This window comes from Artemia franciscana, chromosome 2 (assembly GCF_032884065.1).
Source record: "Artemia franciscana chromosome 2, ASM3288406v1, whole genome shotgun sequence".
Lineage (NCBI taxonomy): Eukaryota > Metazoa > Arthropoda > Branchiopoda > Anostraca > Artemiidae > Artemia > Artemia franciscana.
This window is the reverse complement of record NC_088864.1, coordinates 14,742,263-14,761,316: the sequence shown is the minus strand read 5'-3', so window position 1 is coordinate 14,761,316 and position 19,054 is coordinate 14,742,263. Positions and strand designations below refer to the sequence as shown.

General features: G+C 34.5%; 1 protein-coding gene across 1 annotated transcript in view; it reads right to left on the bottom strand.

The window, feature by feature from the left end:
- The window catches only part of LOC136034463 (liprin-beta-1-like), a 164,053-nt gene that overhangs the window by 14,952 nt on the left and 130,047 nt on the right, over positions 1-19,054 (bottom strand). The window contains exon 16 of the mRNA XM_065715654.1: positions 7,785-7,946. Coding sequence (XP_065571726.1) covers positions 7,821-7,946 — 126 coding nt within the window. The 3' untranslated portion in view covers positions 7,785-7,820. The remainder of the gene's footprint in view (positions 1-7,784; positions 7,947-19,054) is intronic.

The window sequence follows — 19,054 nt, the reverse complement described above, 5'->3', positions numbered from 1 at the left end:
GTCGAAGAGTATGCTACATATAGTCACTTACAGTAGAGTCTCATCAAGTCACATGATTATACAGTATAGAGGAAGATTGCTCTATCGGTTCCAAATCGAAGAGCATGCTACACATAGTCACTCAAAGTATAGTCACATGGTAATACAGTATAGAAGAAGATTACTCTATCGGTTCCAAATCGAAGAGCATGCTACATATAGTCACTCACAGTAGTCACATCAAGTTACATGGTTATACAGTATAGAGGAAGATTGCTCTATCAGTTCCAAATCGAAGAACATGCTACACATAGTCACTCACAGTATAGTCACATGGTAATACAGTATAGAAGAAGATTGCTCTATCGGTTCCAAATCGAAGAGCATGCTACACATAGTCACTGACAGTATAGTCACATGGTTATACAGTATAGAGGAAGATTGCTCTATCGGTTCCAAATCGAAGAGCATGCTACACATAGTCACTAACAGTATAGTCACATCAAGTTACATGGTTATAAAGTATAGAGGAAGATTGCTCTATCGGTTCCAAATCGAAGAGTATGCTACATATAGTCACTTACAGTAGAGTCTCATCAAGTCACATGATTATACAGTATAGAAGAAGATTGCTCTATCGGTTCCAAATCGAAGAGCATGCTACACATAGTCACTTACAGTAGAGTCTCATCAAGACACATGGTAATACAGTTTAGAAGAAGATTGCTCTATCGGTGTCAAATCGAAGAGCATGCTACATATAGTCACTAACAGTATAGTCACATCAAGTTACATGGTTATACAGTATAGAGGAAGATTGCTCTATCGGTTCCAAATCGAAGAGCATGCTACACATAGTCACTAACAGTATAGTCACATCAAGTTACATGGTTATAAAGTATAGAGGAAGATTGCTCTATCGGTTCCAAATCGAAGAGTATGCTACATATAGTCACTTACAGTAGAGTCTCATCAAGTCACATGATTATACAGTATAGAGGAAGATTGCTCTATCGGTTCCAAATCGAAGAGCATGCTACACATAGTCACTTACAGTATAGTCACATCAAGTTACATGGTTATAAAGTATAGAGGAAGATTGCTCTATCGGTTCCAAATCGAAGAGTATGCTACATATAGTCACTTACAGTAGAATCTCATCAAGACACATGGTTATACAGTATAGAGGAACATTGCTCTATCAGTTCCAAATCGAAGAACATGCTACACATAGTCACTCACAGTATAGTCACATGGTAATACAGTATAGAAGAAGATTGCTCTATCGGTTCCAAATCGAAGAGCATGCTACATAAAGTCACTGACAGTATAGTCACATGGTAATACAGTATAGAAGAAGATTGCTCTATCGGTTCCAAATCGAAGAGCATGCTACATATAGTCACTTACAGTATAGTCACATGGTTATACAGTATAGAAGAAGATTGCTCTATCGGTTCAAATCGAAGAGCATGCTACACATAGTCACTAACAGTATAGTCACATCAAGTTACATGGTTATACAGTATAGAGGAAGATTGCTCTATCGGTTCCAAGTCGAAGAGCATGCTACACATAGTCACTAACAGTATAGTCACATCAAGTTACATGGTTATAAAGTATAGAGGAAGATTGCTCTATCGGTTCCAAATCGAAGAGTATGCTACATATAGTCACTTACAGTAGAGTCTCATCAAGACACATGGTTATACAGTATAGAAGAAGATTGCTCTATCGGTTCCAAATCGAAGAGCATGCTACATATAGTCACTAACAGTATAGTCACATCAAGTTACATGGTTATACAGTATAGAGGAAGATTGCTCTATCGGTTCCAAATCGAAAAGCATGGTAAATAAAGTCATCAAGTCACATGGTTATACAGTATAGAGGAAAATTGCTCTATCGGTTTTAAATCAAAGAGCATGCTACATCAAGTCACTTACAAGCCACATTTATTAGTTCCAGGTTGTCAAAAGGCCATGACGGGATTAGTTGACATTTTATAACAACATTTTATGCAATTAAAAAGCCATGACTGACAGAACTGTGTTTTTACTTTTAATATCAAGCTAAAAAGTTACACGATTCTTAGTCTATTTTTGTGAAGAGCAAAGATCAATAAAAAATGTATTGACTATGATGTTGAACGCAAAATCTTATGACTATTTTTGCCAAGATTTAATCCGAAGCAATTGAATTGCTGCAAGGACTTCCCCATTATTACCCATTACTACAAAGACTTTACCATTACTTGTTTATAACTGCATTTTGCAGTAATTGTTGTGCATGTTGATGCAACACTTTCTGCCTTCAAATGCTACAATCTCAAGTTGCATATTTGTACATTTTTCTACAATTGTTGGTAAGAAGAGCGAGCAGTTATGAAGATACGTATAAATCTAAAATGAAATAACAAAAGAAACCGAAATAAAGGAATTTATTGTTAATTTATTTTAGTTGTTAGTTTTATTTGTTGCTATACTTATTAATTGTTGTTATTTATTAAGATTGTTGTAATTCATTATATACATGTATGCATTATATTTGTTGTAATTTACAAGAATAAACTTTATTAATTTATTAAAAATTGTTGTTAGTCAAATTTATCGTTAGTTTTTGTTTAGTTTAGCAAGATATTACAGTTTAGCAAAAAAGGGCACTTTAATCATACTCAGGGACTTAAAGCGATATATCGAGATCGATTTTCCCTTGACATCCGAGCTCCAAAATCTTACCTATATATAATCCCAGTGCGATACACCCCACTTTCAACAGAGCTTTTAGCAATTAACTACAATAAATTATTAAATGAGCCTCATTATCGCACTCTATTGAACAAGATTTGGACAACAAAATGAATTTCTTATAAAATAGAAATTAAACAAGAGATAAGAGCTCATATGGCACTTGTGACGAGGTCAGAAGAGCCAAGAGCTCATATGGTATGAGCTCTAGCAAAATTCTAAGAATCAATAGATTGTTTTAGAAGGAAAATCAGAGGCTTAATGCCGATCGGGACTTAAACTAAGAGCTCTGAGTCACGATGTCTATCCAAATATCAAATTTCATTAAGATCCAATCACTCTTTCGTAAGTTAAAAATACCTAATTTTTTTAATTTTTCAGAATTAACCCTTCTCCCATTTCCCCCAAAGAGAGCGGATCCGTTCCAGTTATATCAATCACGTATCTAGGACTTGTGATTTTTTCCCCACTAAGTTTCATCTCGATCCCTCCACTCTAAGCGTTCTTCAAAATTAAAGTCCCCCCCCAAGCTCCCCCAATGTCACCGGATTCGGTCGGGATTTAAAGTAAGAGCTATGAGACACGATATCCTTCCAGATATAAAATTTCATTAAGATCCAATCACTCCTTTGTAAGTTAAAAATACCTCATTTTTTCCAACCTTTCAGAATTAGCTCCCCCCAACTTCCCCAAAGAAAGCGGATCCATCCCGGTTATGTCAATCACGTATCTAGGACTAGTGCCTATTTTTCCCACTAAGTTTCATCCCTATCCCTCCAATCTAAGCGTTTCCAAGATTTTAGCCCCCACCCCAACTTCCCCCAATGCCACCAGATCCGGTCGGGATTCAAAATAAGAGCTCTAAGACACGATATCCTTCCAAACATCAAATTTCATTAAGATCCGATCACCCGTTCGTAAGTTAAAAATACCTAATTTTTCCGATTTAACCGTCCCCCACTCCCCCCCCCCCAGATGGTCGAATCGAATTGGTAGATACCAAGTGCCATAAAAATCATGCAGACCCATAGAACTCTTGAAATTAATCGAAAATAAATATTCCGAACATTATCTATCTACAAAAGGATGAATTGCAGGATATTAAGCTGTGAAGAACAATAAGCAAATAATTAATCAAACAGTTTAAACTAACGAACTGTAAGTGACGCGGCTCAATATTAACCGAAACTTTTTGATATTAATATTTATTTTAGGAATTTTGATATTACTAGATACATCAAAACAATCAAAATTTGATTTTGATTTTAAATATAGAAGTTTCATCAAGTTTGGTCTTACCCATCAAAAGTTACGAGTTATTTCCATAAAAAGTTATTTGCTTCATTTTCGAAAAAAAGGGAGAAACACTCACTAAAAATAATAGAATCTTAATGAAAATCACACCATCAGATTCAACATATCAGAAAACTCTGTTGTAGAGGTTTCAAGCACCTGTCTGCAAAAATATGGAATTTTGTGTTTTTTGCAAGACGAAAATAACCGATATGTGTTTATTTTTTCTCCCGGGGGTGATCGTATCGACCCGGTGGTCCTTGAATGTAACGAGAGGCATCCTTCAAACGGAACTTAAAAGTTCTAGTGGCCTTTTAAAACGACCAAAAAACTGGAGGGCAACTAGGCCCCTTCCCACGCTCATTTTTTCCCAAAGTTACCGGATCAAAATTTTGAGATAGCCATTTTTCCAGCATAGTTAAAAAATCTAATAACAATGTCTTTGGGGATGACAGTCCCCGGGGGAAAGGCTGCAAGTTATGAGCTTTGCCCATTGTTTACATATAGTATTGGTTATTGGGAAGTATACAGAGGTTTTCCAGGGAGATTTTTTCTACTGCAGGTGGGGGGGGGGGTAAGAGGGATATGTGGGAGGATCTTTCCATAGAAGAATGTTTTCATGGGAGAAGAGATTTTTCCATGAAGGGGACGCCGGAATTCCCAGCAAAATAAAAAAAGCTGAAATTAAATGAAAAGACAAGTTTTTTCGACTAAAAGTAAGGAGCAACATCCAAACTTAAAACGAACAGAAATTATTGCGTATATGAGGGATACGACCCCTCGTCAATACCTAGCTCTTAACTCTGAAGTTTTTTTTAGTACTTTCAGAAGAGCTATTTACTATAATTAAACGGCCTTTGTGATTCAGGGATCACTATTAAAGAATTGGAACAAAATTCGAACTTTAGCGTAAATAGCAAGGTATTGAAGAGGGGTCGAACCCCCTCATTTAAGTAATACTTTCTGTTCGTCTTAAGTTTTTGTGTTGCTCCTTACTTTAAGTCGAAAAAACTTGTCTTTTTTTATTTAATTACAAAAGGTTCCAATTAAATGCTTTTAAGTACAATTCAGACAGTGCAAAAACCAGTGCAGTAAGCCTTTGGAGTACGAAGATAGTCTCTAGTTTATTTTGTCGAAGAACATACAGCAGCTAATCAGACACTACTGATATTTTCGTGAAGATTTTTTTTATGGGAGAAGGGAATTTCCTATGGAAGCGGAACCAGATTTCCCAGCATTATTTAAAAGAATCAGAAATTAAATAAAAGAAGAATAAGCTGCTTTCAACTGAAAGTAAGGAGCAACATTAGACCTTAAAAGAACAGAAATTATTAAGTATATAAGGGGGGTCGTCCTCTTCTCAATACCTCGCTCTTTACGCTGAAGTTTTTTTTTAGTAATTTCAAAAGAGCTATTTAGTTTAATTAAACGGTCTTTGTGATTCAGGAGTCATTCTTGAAGAACTGAGACAAAATTCAAACTTTAGTGTAAAGAGCAAGGTATTGTTCAGGAGGTGCCCTCTTTCTGTCGTAATAATTTCTGTTTGTTTTAAATTTTAATGTTGCTCCTTACTTTCAGTTGAAAAAACTTGTTTTTTTAATATTTAATTATTAGTAAAAATAGTAGATGCAGTGAAAATGTTAGCAGTAGAATAGCCAAGGTCTAGGGTATTTTCTCACCGTTGAAAAAGTTCGGAAGAATAGTAAGATAATTTTGTGCACCCAGATTAGAATATTAGAAGCTATAGTAATGAGTGGTCAAGAGTGGTTCTGAAACATGAGCTCTTCGGAAGACGGAGGAGAATTTGTTAGATAATTCCCGGAGGAGTTGTCTACGGATTGTTTTGGGACTCATGGCCAGACCGTTTTCTAACATTGGCCTGTACGAAAAATGTGGTTATATCCCACTTTCTAGAGATGGGCCTATAATGAGAGAAAGGCCGAGATGGCTAAGACGCATTTTGCGGATGATGGATGACGTCGTAAGAAAAGATCTAAAGGAAATTAGAACTTCTGGGAGGCTTTAAAGAGGGAAGCTTTGAATAGATAGGAATGGAGAAGGAGTGTGCGCAGCTGTGTTGCCCTCAGGCAGCCTAATTCTGCAATGGTGTCTTACTAGTAACAGTAGTAGTTACTCAAATATCCATTGTAAAAAATTAAACCATTTGTATAAATAGTCTGTCCTTTAAAGTTCAATCAGTTTTGGACGTTGTTAGGTTTGAAAAAAAAAAAAATCAAATCTAGGGCCTTCTACTTATATCAAATAGAGTCAATTGGCACCATCAAAATTTCGAGATAGAAAGTCATTTAAATTTTTTTATTCCAAGCGCGTCTAAAAAAAAATTATTTCTAGGTTGCCAAGGAAAACTGAAGACAATTGACAAACTTAGAAATTACTCATAATCCTACAAAGTATTTTGGTACATGACAAATTTCTTGTCATCCCGATAAAAAGACAGGGTCAAGACATCTCGCGGTCAGGATGAAAAGATATCTAGGTCAATGAAGTAAAAAAAAAGAAAAAAAAGAAAAAAAAAGAAAAAAAAAAGGAACTTTCGTAACCCAGTTTAAATAATTTTTCAAACATTGTGACAGCTTGCTTTGATGCAAGAGACTAAGAACAAAGGTTCTTTTTTTCAAAAATAAAAACAACTAAACAGTGTGCAAAAACATATGCTGTTAGAGAAATGTCCGAACTTCCTTTTCGAAAAATATTTAGAAGAATCCCCCTATCGCTCGCATGTCAGTTCAAAATATTCTGGATTCTGAGCGGAATGAAATAAAAAAAAACTAGTTTTTTCAACTGAAAGTAAGGAGCGACATTAAAACTCAAAACGAACATAAATTACTCCGTATATGAAATGGGTTGACCCCTCCGCAATCCCTCGCTCTTTACGCTAAAGTTTTTAATTGTTTTAAAAAGTAGAATTGTGGCAAACAGTGAAACTCGTAGCAGTAAACAGTAAACAGTGAGCTCGTTTAAAGAGATAGTAGGCTATATATACAATTTATTATCATTTCAGCAGCACTTGATTCGAACGATTTGATTTGAACTAACAAAATATCAAACACGACGAAACTAGAATTACTGTAGTACAGAAACGAAAGTATTGGGTAAACACAAACTTATATCGTCTCTTTAGGAAGGGGCATGTACATTCTACCATAACCAAGGCTGTACCCATGATTTTTGTTCGGGGGGGGGGGGATGTTTGAAAAAGAACTTAAAAAACATAGCATATATTTGTTTATCCGCTTTTTTGTTGCTTTTTTATGGGTCGGAAAAGAATTTCGGAAGAGAGGTTCAAATAGAGTAGATCCCCCCACCCCCGGATACGGTCTTCACCACAACCCTTGTACTATGATAATTTGGATTTCTGTTCGGTGGTAACGCTGTATCAAGCCACACAATTTTTTTTTTGCTATTTATTTCATTTCTTGCAACCCAAGTTTCACGAAACAACGTATAATTCGACATCACTGTAAAATTTCCATTATCAGCCTAAAATTCCAAAATCTTAATTAAAATTGCAGAAAATTCGTAGTCCATAAACTACAAGTTTTCTTAGAAGAAATAAATTGGAGCATGAAAACAGATGGATAAAAAGACAAAGAAAAGAAATGAAAAAAAGAAAAGAAAGGCAGGGACAAAGAAAGAAAAAGAGACAGAGAAGGCTTAAAAATACGCACTTGGTTATTTCTTTTAGAGTTTAATAGCTATAAAGATTACAATCAAAACCTAGCTAGAGAATGAAGCATAGCCTACCTGACGAACAGAGTATGTTCTTACAGATGAAATATCTCATAGGCTCGGGCTTGAAACACTAGTGTTCTTGCTAGTGCTATCTATGGGACAGACCAACTCATCCGGGTCAAATTCAGATTTTGACTTTCTTCTCTTCAGGGTAAATTGACCTCGCTTAGCAATCTAAAATGATAAAACAACTAATGAAACACGCACATAAAAGCACAAAATACGCTCTATATGTCTTCCACAAAAATTGTACAATTTATATATTGGGGGTGGATTGTTTGCACTGAAAGTATAACTTTTTATACTATACAATGTGTTCACTAAAAAAAATAAAACTTTTGCAAGCAACTGTTTGCGATATTCCCGAAAAAGGGAAACGCTACACCTTACATGTGTAAGTTAACTCCGAATAAATTGAACTATGACAAGAAAAAAATTATAGGTACCTTTAAATAACACACAACATATCCCACTTATCTTGAAAAAGTTACAAACTATCTAAAATGAAAGATGAATGTTCACTGTAAAAGCAATTTTAATGCTGTTTCCTCGCGATAAGGGGGAGGGGGTAGGAGGAGGGTCGAGTTGCTTCGCGCAAAATGAGCTAAGTTCTGACTAAGTGCGAGAATACGCAAAGTCCTCTGACTCGGTGTCAAAAAGTTCTGGCTCGGAGAAAAAATGGGCCAAGTTCTGATTTCTTGCAAAAATGAGGTAAGCCCTGAATTGGAAAAAAAGAGCTAAGTCCAAGCTGTAGACTCGGTGCAAAAAGAAGACAAGTTCTAACTATTTTCACAACAAGTTAAGCCCAAGCTACAAAGTTTCGATGATGCAATAAAAATACGATATGTCCTGACTCGATATAAAAGGCATCTACGCTCAAGCTGCGTAATCTCGGTGCGGTATTTAAACTCTCACCGTAACTGATATTTAAGGGTATTTAAGCTTGTTTATTACAAGTTTGAGTCTACACTACAAAACTGAACACCAAAACACAATTATTATTGGTATTCGATATTGGCCGAAGTTGGGAACTAAATGAGGAAACTAAATGAGGCTGTCATTGCTACTTGAGTATCCTTAAAAACAGCATAAAAACATAGCATTAAGATTGGGCAGCTGCAGCAGTTCCACAGGTTTATTAAAAATAAGAAAATTAGGAAACCCTTCTGTCGCAAAACGTGAGAACAAACTGAAAGAGCTTGGCTAAACCTTGTCAATAACTCTAAGTCTCATTTGTTACTTATAAAGGACACGAGAACTTTTAGCTTCCGTTTGAATAATCCCTCTAGTGGTATTTTACAACCACTACTTCGATATGAACCCCCAACCCCTGGGAGAAAAACAACCAAAGAAAAAAACGCATATTCGATGGATCCCCCAGTTTGCTTTTCCGTCGCGATGTTGGTTACAATGTTTTCTTTTTGTTTTGTTTTTCGTTATTGATCTTTGTAGTGATTATTGATATTGTTATTTTGTGTTTCGATATTTATTATTTTGTAATCATATTTTGTATTTCGTAATGATTTATTTATTCCTTTTTTGTTTATTCTACATTACTCCGCAGAGTCATTTCTATTGTCCATTTGTGGGTTACAAATAAAAAATAAAGTGTCTGAGAAAAAATGAAAAATTCCATGTCTTTGCACACAGCCAAGAAGATTCTTGGAAATGATGAATATGGTGTCGTTACTTTCATAAAGATCACATCCCTTTTAGAGGTTCCCTTCCCTTTTGCTTAAATCATTCAAGTTTTCTTAGATCCTTAACATTTTTTTGGGGGGGGGGGGGTAATTTTAGAAGTTCGTTACCATAAAGTGTTTTATATAGAAAATCAGTAGATAGAACGAAAAGTTTGATTCAAACTATCTATTTACTTTTCAGTAGAGTTTTATGGTTTGAATTGTAACAAGTGGTTATCATTCCATAAAATCCAAATGCAATCCGATTTCTGAAAAAAAATTATTGATGATATATGTGGCAACGGTCGAAGTTTTCCATCTTTAGGATTATAACAGGACTGTGAGTAGCATTATATTTACAGAGTAGAATTGACAGCAAATGTCCATAATTCCTCAGTTCTGTTACTAAGACAGCATTATGCAAAAGCATATGTAATTCGAGTATTTGCTTGGCAAGGGCAAAGTTGCGAAGTCCAACAAGGGATAGGTGGAGAAATATACTAAAAAGAACACAACCCGTGACAACTTTGTAACTTGATTTATTATCATTTATTTTATTTGAGAAAAAAAAAATTCTCCAATTTTATCATAGAATTTGATTTTATGTATCAAATAATTGTCATACAGCCCTGATGATGTAGGGCGCAAGGAGGGAGCATCTTCAACCTTCGGTAATTTTCAATAAAGGTACAAGAAACAGTATTTTTCAACATTAAGAATGGGGAATTTTTCAGACTTTTTTTCGATTTTTTAATGAAGTTACAAGAGATTAAGTTTTCAAAGTCAGGGGGGGGGGGTGTTTCTTTGAAACAAAATGGAGATACTAAAACGAAAACTTCCAGAATCGATAAATCTTTCAAAATCAAAATGATTTAACAGAGGAATAGTCCACTTTCCGCCACCCGGAGTACGTTACAAAGTGGCAAGTTTCCTGCACAGTACTGCCGTGGGTAGAACAGAGTTAAACGATGCTTAGCACCTTTTCATCACGCTTTGCACGCGTCACCTGGCGTATGTGATTTCTGAAAGTCGGTGTCCCCTTGGATTTAACTAAGTAAGTTAATCATACTGAAACAAACTTTAAGAGCTTAAGTATTATCTTCCACGAGCCTATTATGGCAAAATATCTCAAATTATTATAACTGATGGTCGATCTGGTAATGACCAAAGTTTTCCTTTTTTAGGATTATATCAGGACTAGGAATAGCATTATATTCCCGGAGCTGAGTTAAGTTGTAGCGTTGATGTTACGTGAAATGCAACTAATTTTAGTCATAACTCTCAGGACACTTATGTTTTTTTTGGAGCTAATTAAAACAAATATTTAGAAAAGCGAAAATAGCAAGAAGTCAGCACGGTATTATACACAGAGGCAGTTCTACATTTATGGGCTACTAATGAATCCAGGACGCTGGGAATAGTAAGTTTTCAGCGCTTATTAGGCATTTCAATTAGACATTGGAGAATTTGGAGCTATATTGGGTTTTCCATTAAATACTGGAAATAAAAATAAGACAATGAAATTATTCCTGGAGCGGATCCCCTCTATCAAATTCCATAACCAAACTACAACCGATTTGACCTATCTAGCTGCAGTGCGAATATCATTATAAAAAGCAGCAAATCTTAAATTCTTTTTCAATGGTTAAATTTTTCATTCAGGAAATTATATTCACTGTGTATCTACCTTCTTATTCTTCAATAGTTCCATTTCTGTCCTATTTGCAGATGTAAAGGGTGTATTCATTTCCACTTTTGAAAGTTTTAAAACGAGAGAATCTGATCTCGAACTGATAGATTTTAGGAAGTAAAAGCACCTTAAATATCATGGGAAAAAATTGACCTGAGCAAATGTGGTGAAACAGGAAGCATAGAACATTTGTCAAATTTGCCATTAACTAGGTTCACATTTTTACGTGATGATAAGGTTTCAAAGCAGTATATTCGGAAAAATATTAAAAATGAAACATATCATGAAGTATAATGGACCACTATTTTTCTTGTTTTCCTTATTTTAAAGACGAGCATGAATTAATTAAAAAACAATTATCTGCTCAATGTAAAGAGCAAATTTTAAACTTAAAACGAGCAACACTTTTAAAGCTACTAAATAAATTATAGATTTTCCCAAATTATTGGAAGGGCAGCTGCCCCCTGCCCGTCCCTTCAACGACGTCACTGGAGAGGGGACATTTTAGACTTTATTTGATTTGTTTTTTCACAACGATACAATTTTTTCCAAATATAGGGGGGGGGGATCTTTCAAAATCTAGAAGAGGTGGAGGTCCCAACAAAGTTTGGGATAAAGTTTCGTTGATGAACTTCTGGGAATCAAGATAGGACTGATTTCCCCGAAGGATAGCCCACTTTCTGCCACATAGTACATGTCTCAAAGGAACATGTGTCCCACACAATTCTGCCACACATGGCAAAGTCCCTGAAAGGATCGGCACAGTTATGCCATGCTTGGCACACTTTCACCACACTTGGCACGCGCCATCTGGTGTACGTGCTTTCTGAAAGTTGGTGCCCCCTCGAATTTAGCTAAATAGGTTACTCACACTGAAACTAACTTTAAGAGCTTAAGTGTTATCTTCCACGTGACTATGATGGCGAAATATCTCAAATTATTTTAATTGGCCTGTTTCCAGTTTAAGCCGGATGAGACAAGTAAACTAAATAGCCTCACAAATGTTTGGCACTGCATTTAAGGAAGTTCCATAACACAAAGAAATTCTAAAATTAGACTTGAGTTACTTCACTCAAAATCTTGACGAGCAGAACACTTTGTCAGACAATCAACAGTCTATTACAATTGCAATGGTTAGAGAAATAGTCAAAGATTCTTAACAGCAAGATAATTGGAATTGAAAAATAATATTATACAGCACCGTATTAACAGAATATAAAACACCTTAAAAAAAAAGATTACAGTTCAACTACCGGAGCAACCTCGAAAGTTTTGAGCAGATTCGTGATTCAAAATATTCTCAACATTTATCCTTGTGTCAAGTAAAAGCAAACAGTTTAGGTCTATCTTATACCCACCCAGAGTCCTCATTCGCGAAGATAGGTAAGAGAAAGAAATAAGCTGCACAGACGATTCATGAAAAAAGTATAGGAAATTGTGGATTTGTGGTTGTTAAAATTAAAATCCGAGAAGGGGGGATATCCCTAGATTTTTTGGTATTTTCATTGATAAATACATAGTTTGATACATTCATGGACAAAATCGAAAAAAAAAGGTTGTTTCTTCTAACACAACTATCCTACGCACATTAGGGGGATCGAGATTTTTCTAAGGGATTAAGGTGATGTGGTACCTTAAAGAATTGCGGTATCTCGCCCGTGATAAAGTTTCTTAGTTTGTGTGGCCCAACAAGATGGCCAAACAAAATGTGTGGCCAAACAATATGGAATTGATAGGGCGGTCTTGCCATAGCTTGCAGAACTTGGAGAAGAGTTGCAAAGAAACGACAAAAAATTAAAGGCTACACCTATAATCCCGGTTTTCCTAGAACAATGTTTAACTTCTCCCGTTTTGTGCCGGAGATAGAGGAATTCTGATTAAACGAAACTTGCATCATTAAAAAGGGTTAATTTTGTTTTTCGATTAAATTGAACAGATTTTTTTTTTAAAGTTCAGGAAAGGACAGTCCCTAAGAATGTTCAACAAACAGAATTTAATTTTATTTTTCGATTAAATTAAACATAATTTTCTCTTTAAAGTTCAGGAGAGTGCAGTCCCTAAAAATGTTCAATCGATTAAATTGAACAAAATTTTCTTTTTAAAGTTCAGGAAACTGCAGTCCCTAAAAATGTTCAACTAACAGAATTTAATTTTGTTTTTCGATTAAGTTAGACAGAATTTTCTCTTTAAAGTTCAGGAAAGTGCAGTCCCTAAAAATGTTCAACTAACATAATTTAATTTTGTTTTTTGATTAAATTAAACAGAAATTTTCTTTTTAAAGTTCAGGAAAAAGCAGTCCCTAAGTGTTCTAGCATACTCGCTAGGAAAACGTTAAAAATTAGCTCAAAAGGAGATTTCATTTGAGGAAATTGACAGCTTTGGGAGTTCTTTGTGGTGCTACCTATTTTGATTGAAAATATTGCCGATACAGGGGACATATTATTTATGCTGTAGGCATATTAAATAGATGGTACTTTGCTTCAAAATTAGAAAAGATTATGTTTTTCTCTACTTTAAACTAACCTTTCGTTAGCTTTTCGAACTGTTGACACATTCAAGATCCCAAATAAATTTTTACTAAAATTTTAAGAAAATATCATCCAAGAAATTTGGCAGCTTTGGAAGTTCCCTGTGGTCTTGGGAAAATTGTCGTAAGGTCCCTTTGTCTTTGAGACGGTCAGCAGACGCTGAATGTCACAAGACGGCATTTAAGGTATAATGACCTTAAGTATATATAACGAAAAGAAAACATCAATTTTATCTTTTCCTTTTTATGGTTTCAGCAACATTCCTATCAAATAAATTACACTAATCATAAAAAGAAAAAAGGCCAAATTAAAGTCTATGACTACGTCGATTAGTATTAAGTTACTATTTAAAAGGTTTCACAACATTCTTATCAACTCTTTTGTTCTCGTCGAAAGTCCCCTAATTCTTTTTTTTGTCATACAAACAATAATAACGCAAGGCTTAAGCTTGATAGTAAAGCTTAACATAATAACAAACCTTATTAAAATAATAGATATAAAACTAACATATAAATAAAAATGATCAATTGTGGTTTTATTTGTTTTATAAGTTATTTTATATCATCAAAACTTTATGATTGTATTTATATAGCTATGTTTAATCATTATATTATTTTTAATTAATTAAAATTAACAAATAGAAAATAAAAAAAAGTTTAATAGAAAGCCTCTCTATTCTTTCATCCACTGAATAGTTTAAATTACTGGACTAAAATGGTATTAATGAAAACACACAAACTGAATATGAGCTTGATTTGCCAAGTAAGGGACCATCTTTCTTTCCTGCGGCGTACTTTTTTTTGGCCACATTTTTGTTTGGGAGAGGGGGATGCTCTGGACAAATCTTTAAAGAGGGAGTAACCCTTCCCCATAGGTGTTATGCAGGAAAGGTTCACTAATTCAAAATTAATTACTGTCCGCAGAGGTGAAGTAATTAAATCCCGTAAAATTGTATGGGGACGCATCTGCTTTAAGGGTCGCCAGCGGAATTAAAAAAAATTGGATATTTCAGCATAAGAGTATACTTTTCTAAAACAACCCCAAAGAAAAAATATTCTGAGACCCCATGAAGTTGGATTATGCGAACCGATTTGGTAATTTCGATTTAATCCTCTTTTACTGACCCATACAAATCCAGAGACGAATAAAATATTTTGATTGCATTGGTTATAATTATTATTTTTGCGAACAAATATTATTATACGAAAACCTTAATAATTATGATACAATAACAAAATACAATAAAAAGCAATTAATCACTAAAAAATAGTAGACCTGTCCCATAAAAAGAGGTCGTAATTCTAGGCTCAATTTTTAATGCCAATATTGGGCACTCCCAAGTAGCATCCCTGTATGCACTCCGAGTGCACAGGTATCCCAATATTTTAAGCGCACAGGTACCCCATCATCCCTACGACACACATGGTGTTATCGCAATTTCCGGTTGATAAGGGAAATTCTTGGAAATGCGTGCAATATGTTCTTTCTGAAACATCGCCACGAATAAAAGCGCACACGTACCACATCATTCCTACGACACACATTGTGTTATGACAATTTCCGGTTGATAAGAAAATTTCTGGAACAATTATCATCTGAGTTTCCTTTGCCAACTATGTTATTCAATAATTGAAGTGAGTTTGAAGTGACATGATGTCTAATAAACTAAGTTTTGATATGGATTCTAATATACAATGGGTAGAGATCTTTTTGTACTATAGTGGTATCGAGGCAATTATTGGTTATTGATAATTGATTACTACAACCAGTCAGGTATCATTATTGTAATGTAATGGCCCTGAGCATATCAGTTTTCCATTAAAGGGCTTGCGCAAGAGTTTGGGCCCCCACACTCCCATCCAAGACCCAATGCCACCTTCCTCACTCCCAACTTTTTGTTCTCCCAGCCTTTTTTTTTATTTTTCAGCTTTTTTTCAACACAATTTTTTTGGACAGAATTTCTTGGGACTTCGAATTATTTTGGAATAGATAATTATTAGACTTAGATTTTTTTGGACAAAGATACTGTTGCAGACCATACTCCGATGTATAATTGGAGCTGTTAACACCGTTTTCGACATAGCAGCCTGGTTTCCGAGAATTTCTAGGGATATATCCGAGAATTTCAAGACTGATGCGTTATCTGTTATTTCGCAATCATTCATGTTGTCAGTGAAACAATACAATACATCCTGTGATAGCCCTCAAATCTAGTTTTCTGAGATAAGAACTGAGTCACCAACATTTTTACCTTCTGAACAGTTTTCCATTGATTTATTGAAATTTGTGAGTTTTTTGGACAACTAGAATTATTTTGGAGCTCCAAGAATTTCTTGTTATGTTTCCGAGAATTTCAAGAATGATGTGTTATCTGGTATTACGTAATTATTCATGATATCAATGAAACAAAACAATACATCCTGTGACGGCCCTCATATTTGGTCATTTGAGACACAGATGCTGTGGCAGCCCACACTCCGATGTACTATTGGAGTTGCTAGTGCCTTTTTGGCATCATTCCAAGAATATAAATCCTGGTTTCCAAAAGTTTCTTTGCGTGTTTCTAGAATTTCAAGAATGATGCGTTACCTTTTATTGCGTAATCAATTATGTTGTCAGTGAAACAATACAGTACGTCCTATGACAACCCTCATATCTGGTCTTTTGAGATAACACTAAGTCAACAACATTTTTAGCTTCTAAGCAGTTTTCGGCGACTTTTGGGGAAATATATTTTTGGGAAATTGTTTTGGGACACCGAGAATTTATCGGTATGTTTCCGACAGTTTCAAGAATGATGCATTATCTGGTATTGCGTAATCCTTCTGGTTTTCGAGAATTTCTTGGCATATTTCCGATAATTTCAAGAATGATACGTTATCTGGTATTGTCTAATCATTCATGTTGTCAGTGCAACAATACATTACATCCTGTGACGGCCCACACATCTGGTCTTCTGAGATAACAACTGAGTCAACTACATTTTTAGCTTCTAAGTAGCTTTCCATTGATTTTATGAAATTTACGATTTTCTGGGGAGACTTAGAATGATTTTATTTATTTTTACTTAGAAATTTTTAGGGGAATTAGTATTATTTTGGGACACCGAGAACACCTTGGCAGGTTTCCAAGAATTTCAAGAATAATGCGTTATCTGGTATTGCATAATAATTCATGTTGTCAGTGAAACAATACAACACATCCTGTGACAGATCTCACACCTCGTATTTTGAGATAATAACTGAGTCACCAGCATTTTTTAGCTTATAAAGTAGTTTTACATGACTTTATGAAGTTTATGTTGTCTTTTTTTGGGACTTAGAATTTTTTTTTTTACTTAGAATTTTTGGGGACTTAGAACTATTTTGAGACGCCGCGAATTTCTTGGCATGTTTCCGAGTATTCCAATAATGATGTATTACCTGGTATTCCATAATTATTCATTTTGTCAATGAGACAATAATATACATCATTTTACGGCCCTCACATCTGGTCTTTTTAGACACAGATACTATGGCAGCCCATACGCCGATGTACTATTGAAGCTCTTAGCACCTTTTTTGGCATTATTCCAAGAATATGCATCCTGATTTCTGAAATGTTTTGGCAAGTTTCCCGGAAATTCAAGAATGATGGATTATCTGGTATTGTGTAATCATTCATGTTGTCAGTGAAACAATAAAATACTCCTGTGACAGCCCTCACATCTGGTCTTTTGAGATAACAAGTGAATCAACAATATGTTTAACTTTTAAGCAGTTTTCCATTGATTTTACGAAGTTTATTTTTTTTGGGACTTATAGTTATTTTCTTTATTTTTACTTAAAATATTTTGGGGACTTAAAATTATTTTAGGACACCGAGAATTTCTTGGTATGTTTCCGAGAGCAATTAAAGCAACAACTGAGTCAAGATTTTTTAGCCTCTAAGCAGTTTCCCACTGATATTATGAAATTTATGTTGTCTTTTTTGGGATTTTTTCTTAGAATTTGTGGGTACTGGTACTGCGTGATTATTCATGCTGTCAGTCAAACAATACAATATATCCTGTGACAGCCGTCACATCTGGTCTCTGGAGACACAGATACTATGGCAGTCCATACTCCGATGTACGATTGGACTTGACAGCACCTTTTTTGACATCATTCCGAGAATATGCATCCTGGTTTATGAGTTTTCACGAATGATGTGTTATCTACTATTGCGTAGTCATTCATTTTGTCAATTATCAAAAATCGATAATTGGCTTGAACCATTATAGAACAAAAATATCTCTACCAATTGTATATTAGAATCCATATCAAAACTTTGTTTGTTAGACATCATGTCACTTCAAACTTACTTCAATTATTGAATAGCATACTTGGCAAACGAAACTCAGATAATAATGGTTCCAGAAATGTTCTTATAAATCGGAAATTTCAATAACACCATATGTGTCGTAGGAATAATAGGGTACTTGTGCGCTTGTATTTGTGGCGATGTTTCAGAATGAATATCTGGCATGTATTTTCAAAAATTTCCTTATCAAGCGGAAATTGCCATAAAACCATGTGTGTCATAAGAATGATGGGATACTTGTGCGCTCAAAGTGATGGGATACCTGTGCGCTCAGAGTGCACACAGGGGTCCTACTCTCCCATGGATGTTAAATTTCATGATAGAAACACAGGTAAGTCTTATCAGTATGCCCTAAGGAATTATCATACAAATAAGTAATGTCTTTGCCTTAGGTGTACACAGCTACGAGTTTAGAAGAGGATGGAGTCAATAGAATTTATAGCGTGTAACATTTCGGCATTTTTCTCCAAGGAGAGGGGCAGAAATAAATATTCTTATTTTGGCTAACATATTTGTCAGGATGGAAGAGCCCCCTCCAGGTCTGGAGGTGGATTTCCTTCCCTAATTTATCCTCAAGTAGAAGAAAAAATATAGAGAAATGAGCGACTCGCAATTAGACGGAAAGTAAAAGTTTCATTCAACATAGAATTGCGAGTAGAAATGAAAAATCCCCTGCTGATGTGTTTTCGGTTATCTTCCTTCTTCTCTAACATGATCGTGAAAAAACGTACTGAATATATACATATATATACATATATATATATATATATATATATATATATATATATATATATATATATATATATATATATATATATATATATATACATCTTTAAAAAAGCAGTGGCCGTTTATACAAAAAAAAAGAAAAAAAAAGATCAGAGAAAAAATAAATAAACATATATATATATATATATATATATATATATATATATATATATATATATATATATATATATATATATATACATATATATATATATATATATATATATATATATATATATATATATATATATATATATATATATATATATATATATA